The sequence below is a fragment of the Anopheles bellator genome, chromosome 1 (assembly GCF_943735745.2).
Source record: "Anopheles bellator chromosome 1, idAnoBellAS_SP24_06.2, whole genome shotgun sequence".
Taxonomy (NCBI): Eukaryota; Metazoa; Arthropoda; class Insecta; order Diptera; family Culicidae; genus Anopheles; species Anopheles bellator.
This window is the reverse complement of record NC_071285.1, coordinates 29879390-29884850: the sequence shown is the minus strand read 5'-3', so window position 1 is coordinate 29884850 and position 5461 is coordinate 29879390. Positions and strand designations below refer to the sequence as shown.

Genomic DNA, 5461 nt, shown 5'->3' with positions numbered 1-5461 from the left:
CAGGCGAAACTGCATGTCTCCTGGCGAAAGCCACGGGCGGACATGTGCAAATGAAGTGAAGTGAAGAAAATATAACTGAAGAAACACATCTTAACATATTTTTATCGGTAACCCATTAAAACTGTAGCTAGTGTAAAGGATAGCGATACTCAATTCATGTATCATAAGAACTGAAGTAACGTTAATGAAATGAATGAAGAACCAGCCAAGAATAGGGACACACAGGCTCATGGACACCAGAGGTAACAAGAGACGAACAAAATCATTACTATTTAAAACTATGGAGGCGCAGGATACGTGCAGTTGTACAGTAATGTAATCCAATAGATGTAATATTTTACCACAAACCTTTCGAAAACAATCGAACTAAACTTGAAAGTAAAACGCAACCTTAGTCACGGAAATTATCGTTTGGTCGCACGATATAGGTTAGGCCGAAAAATGGCTAAAAATCCTTTTTTTCCGTATATTTTTTAAGCCAGCTAGGACGCACTAACGACACGAGCGGGAGCGGGAGTTCTCAAACGTTGTTAGGTCTTCTGCCCTCCAATAGAGTATGTACGTACTTCCATAGCACCACTATAGTAAATTAGATAAAAGTATTTAAACCTGTTTTAGTGATAATTTAACCTTGTTTACATTGAATGTACCTGTTTTACCGCAACACTTGTGGGATTCTCTTTATCATCTTTTCTATTTTAAAAACTACAGGTTAGGTAAAAATATGTTTAAACAATTGAAATAATAAATACTTTTCAAGCAAAAGTGGAAATGATGAAGTTTAACGCAAATTGTGGAAGTGTTCAGAAGAAATTAATTATTGTGACATTTATTATTGTTGTTACTATTCTACCATTCAAAGTTTTCAGAGTTTTCATCTCCAAACTGACAATTTTAGCATTATAAACTCCATTGAAATCTAAAACGATGGGACAATACATACTTTTTTTCCTAAGTACGGTTGAAATATTTCGATTCTTGATCACTTTAGATCACTTAAAATCATAGTCAATAACAGATAAATACTAGTAAAATTTTAATTTTATGCTCGATCTGTCGTAAGTGAAACGAGTGAAATTTATTTTCCAATCATTGTAATCAATTATTATTTCAGTTTTTAAGAGCGAAATTCTAGATGTTCTGGCAACCGGGGTTCATTCGGGTTCATTCGTTCGGCGAGTTCATTCGTTGACGTTCTTGATCCGGAACAAACCAGAATCACCGAACAAAAATCACAACAAACTGCTAGCAGCTGCTTGGGAAATTCTATTAACCGGTGTTTAAAAAGTGCATAATTTCATCAGCAATGGGTGAAACGGGCGCAGAAGACTACAAAATAGACGATGGGCCCCAAAACGTGCTGGACGCGTTTCACGAGAACGATAAACTGCGAGTGTTGAAGTTAATCGATGATCTGCACGACACATCCGTCACGCCGGCTGATTTCGAGCATGTTTATGAAGAATATGCCGAGATACTGGCCAAATACCAGGAACAACCGCATCTGCTGGACCGCAGCCTCGAAGAGGTGGTCAATAAAATCATACCGTTCCTACAGGATAACCGTAGCATCGATGCGCCGGTGAAGCACCGGGCCGCAAAATATTTGTATCAGATCTGCAAGGTCCGTACGTTTAAGGCGTTCGTGAAGAACCTACCACACGAGGTGCGTCATCTGCCGTTTGTGTTGAGCCTCGTTGAGCAACAGGATCTCGAAGATTGGCAACATTGGGAAACACGGTACATGGGTCTCCTATGGCTCTCGCTGCTAGTTCTGAACCCGTTCGACTTGAGCCGCCTGGATACGTCCGAGCAGACGTACGGTTCTACGACGATGCAGCGCATCTACGAAGTTTGTAAAGTGAACTGCCTGAAGGAGGACAGCTGCACACCGGTGGCAGGGTTCCTGGTAGCCCGTTTTGTGATCCGCAACGATGTGAAGCATGTCTGTTTGGCTCCGTTCTTCGACTGGGCCACAGATGTTAACGCGGACTATCGGGTCGATGCGAAAATTGGTCCCCTTACAGCTGTTGCCAGCGTATTGAAGCACGGCAAGCGAGAAGATTTGTTACCGTATGTTGACCGTTTAGGTCGCTGGGTGCTGCAGCTGGACTACGACACGATAGCGGGAAACTTCAAGCTCCTTAAAACGTGCATCAAAATTTGCCAACGAATTGGGCTTGTGTTGCTCCCTCCGAAGGTGGCCAAATGGCGCTATCAACGCGGTGCCCGTTCGTTGCTTGCGAACGTGCAGAAGACAGTTACATTGGCGTCGCTGCGGGAAGCCCAGCAAACCGAAGCACTACCGGAGTGCAGCGAGGAAGAAAATGATCCCGACGACGAGGAAATCCCAGCCGTGCTGGAAGAAATCATCGAGCGCCTGCTGCTTGGGTTGAAAGGGAACTCTACTATTGTGCGGTGGTCGTCGGCCAAGGGCATCGGCAGAATAACCAACCGCTTGCCTAAGCTACTGGGCGACGAGGTAGTCTCGTCCGTGATCGAGCTGCTGAACCCACTGGAGCAGGACGACGCTTGGCACGGTGCCTGTTTGGCGCTGGCTGAGCTAGCCAAACGGGGCCTATTGCTTCCTTCGCGACTGTCGGAAATCGTGCCACTCTTACTGCAAGCCCTGGTGTACGATGAGATCCAGGGTTACCGCAACGTAGGACAGAATATTCGCGATGCGGCCTGCTATATGTGCTGGGCATTTGCCCGAGCCTACCATCCATCGGTGTTGCAACCATTCGTCGAGCGGATTGCTGCCGCACTGCTGGTAACGACCGTTTTCGATCGTGAAATCAACTGCCGACGGGCCGCTTCGGCTGCCTTTCAGGAGAGCGTGGGTCGGCTAGGGAACTTTCCTCACGGTATCGACATTCTCACGACGGCCGACTTCTTTTCCGTAGCCGTACGCAGCAACGCATTTCTGAACATCAGCGAGTCAATTGCACAGTTCGATGAGTACAAGTGCACCCTTATTGGTAAGTGGAAAACCTCTACCCTCACTTCTTGGCACAGTTCTTTAACACCGACATATTACATACTTTACCGAAAATGTTTCAAAACACCTCAATTGATTGATCCCATTTTGTAGACCATCTGATCTCCCGCAAAATCAACCACTGGGACACCAACATCCGCGAGCTGGCTGCTCAGGCGCTGAGTAATCTAACAAAGCACGCCCCAAGCTACATAAATAATGTCATAGTGCCGCAATTATTTGAGCTGGCAGAATCTACGGAACTGAATACCCGACACGGTGCGGTACTAGCCCTGGGAGAAGTGATCAACGCTTTACGGAAGCTAGCAACCGTTCCGTCGGCCGATTTCGAGGCAGATTTTGATCGTTTTGGGAATCTAGCAGGACAACTTATTGGAAAGTACCGACAGCGTGGGCAGTTTAAGGGCATGAGTGGAACCTACATGAAGCACAGTTGTGCCGCGTTCATTCGCAACTGTAGTGAAGCGAACCTGCCGCTGACTAACGTGGAATATATCGGTAAAAATACTACATTCGGCATCATTTTTGCAATACCCTAATCGAACTCTGTCTTGTAACTCTCTGCCCTGTAGAATCGTGGCAGCTGTTGCTGGACGAAAGCATCATTGATGAAAAATCGACAACACGGGAGCAAGCAACGGTGGCGTTCTCATCATTTTGTGCCACCTATTACCAAACAGAACCAATCGACCGCTTAGGGGCCTTGATCGATAACTATATTCACGAACTACACGTCACGCAGATCGAGCACAAAGCGCAAGGCATCGTATCGGCGCTAGGTGCACTGCCATCGTTCATGCTACGTCTTCGCTTGACTGAGATCGTGCAGATAATGGACCTGAAAACGGTGGTGCCGCAGCCGGGTGCTGTGGGCTACAATTACTCCGAGATGCGCCGTGATTGCATCAGGGCATTGATGCGTATTGTTGAAACAGTTGGCTTCGGGAGTCAGGCCGATGGGCTGCTGTGCGAATCAGTGTTCCGTTGCTACATCCGTGCTCTTGAAGAATACGCCCTGGACAACCGTGGAGATATTGGTTCGTGGGTACGAGAGGCCAGCATCCACGCGTTGTACGCATTCCTTACCAGTTGCCCGGACCAATTGCTGACAAAGGTGCACGTACAGCAAGCATTGGTAGCGATCGCAAAGCAGGCGGTGGAACGTATTGATAAAATCCGCGCCGTTGCCGGGAAAGTGTACACGGCACTGATCCATCGTGAGCCACCGATTCCTCACATAGAAGAGCATGAACGTTTGCAGCAAATGTTTCCCAGGGACAACACGGATATACTATGGCTATTTCCGCATCACACATTCCCCCTCTTCATCGAGCTACTCGGTGTTTCACCGTACATTGAGCAGGTGTCTTCCGGGCTGATACTAAGTGTCGGTGCACCCACCGAATCGCTGCATACATGTGCATCGAAAACTTTGAACGAGTATTTGAAAAATCATCAACCGTTTATCTTAACTTTTGGTTCAGTTGTGCTTAAAATATTGACGGAGAAAACCGTCGCAGATCCCCTGTTTATTACTTCTACGTTCCAGTTTCTGACCGGACTGCTTAGCTCTTCGGCAAATGCGAAGGTGCTATTGATGGAGGATAGTGGTGCCGAATTTGCTGAGTCTATTTTCAAACTAATTAACAGTCTAACTGCACACACGAAGAAACACATAGACTCAATTCCCGTGTACTGCGCCCTCATGCTAGCGCCAAGGCTTTGCAATCGTGTCCTTAGCAAGCTTGTCGTGTATCTTGGCATGGTTTGCGTTAACGTACGACGGGAGACGGCTCTCAAAATGTACGAAACACTACTTGTGTTCGGTGATCAGACGTGCATTCCGGAGGAAAATCTTGACGAAGTGCTTGTCTGTCTCAGCGAAGAGAAATGGGATGGTGAGCTGGACGAAGCTCGTCAGATTCGCAATAGACTGTGTTTGCTTATGGGCGTTAAGCCACCCGTAACTAAAGTTAAAAAATAGAACTACATTTCATACCAACCGTACGTTGCTTGTTCAAAATACGTTCTGCTCTAGCCTCTAGGTACTGTTCTGTTGGTTGAATAATTGCTTATAACGTAATATCAAATCATACTCGTGATGTTCATGTTATGAGTCGTACCGCAACTTTGTTTTCAGCATCATCCACAGCAACTCGCAGCAGTGTGATAATTAAACAAAAATTGTGATGGAAATATATTAAAGAACCCAAAACCTTTCTAGCGAGAGAATGAGGATGCGTTCCATGACCGTTATCGTTTCAATGTGTGGATACTACACGCTTTAAAAGCTTTCCGCAATCAACACAGTTTCACAAACCTTACGCTCTGTTTCAATTTTTTTTTAAATGGCCCACTTTTTGTTGGGTTCAGTTTTTGCTTCTTTATTTGCTGCCCGGGAACTCCGGAACCAAAGTACATTGAAATGAAATTTACGACCTAGCTACTATGAAATGGCCA

General features: G+C 46.0%; 1 protein-coding gene across 1 annotated transcript; it reads left to right on the top strand.

Moving 5' to 3' along the window:
- The first annotated feature begins 1306 nt into the window (after nucleotides 1–1306).
- LOC131216042 (tubulin-specific chaperone D) lies at nucleotides 1307–5456 on the top strand. The gene is made up of 3 exons (XM_058210440.1): nucleotides 1307–2981; nucleotides 3095–3499; nucleotides 3574–5456. Exons 1-3 carry the CDS (start codon nucleotides 1307–1309, stop codon nucleotides 4983–4985), a joined length of 3492 nt encoding a protein of 1163 aa, XP_058066423.1. The 3' UTR covers nucleotides 4986–5456.
- The last annotated feature ends 5 nt before the right edge of the window (nucleotides 5457–5461 follow it).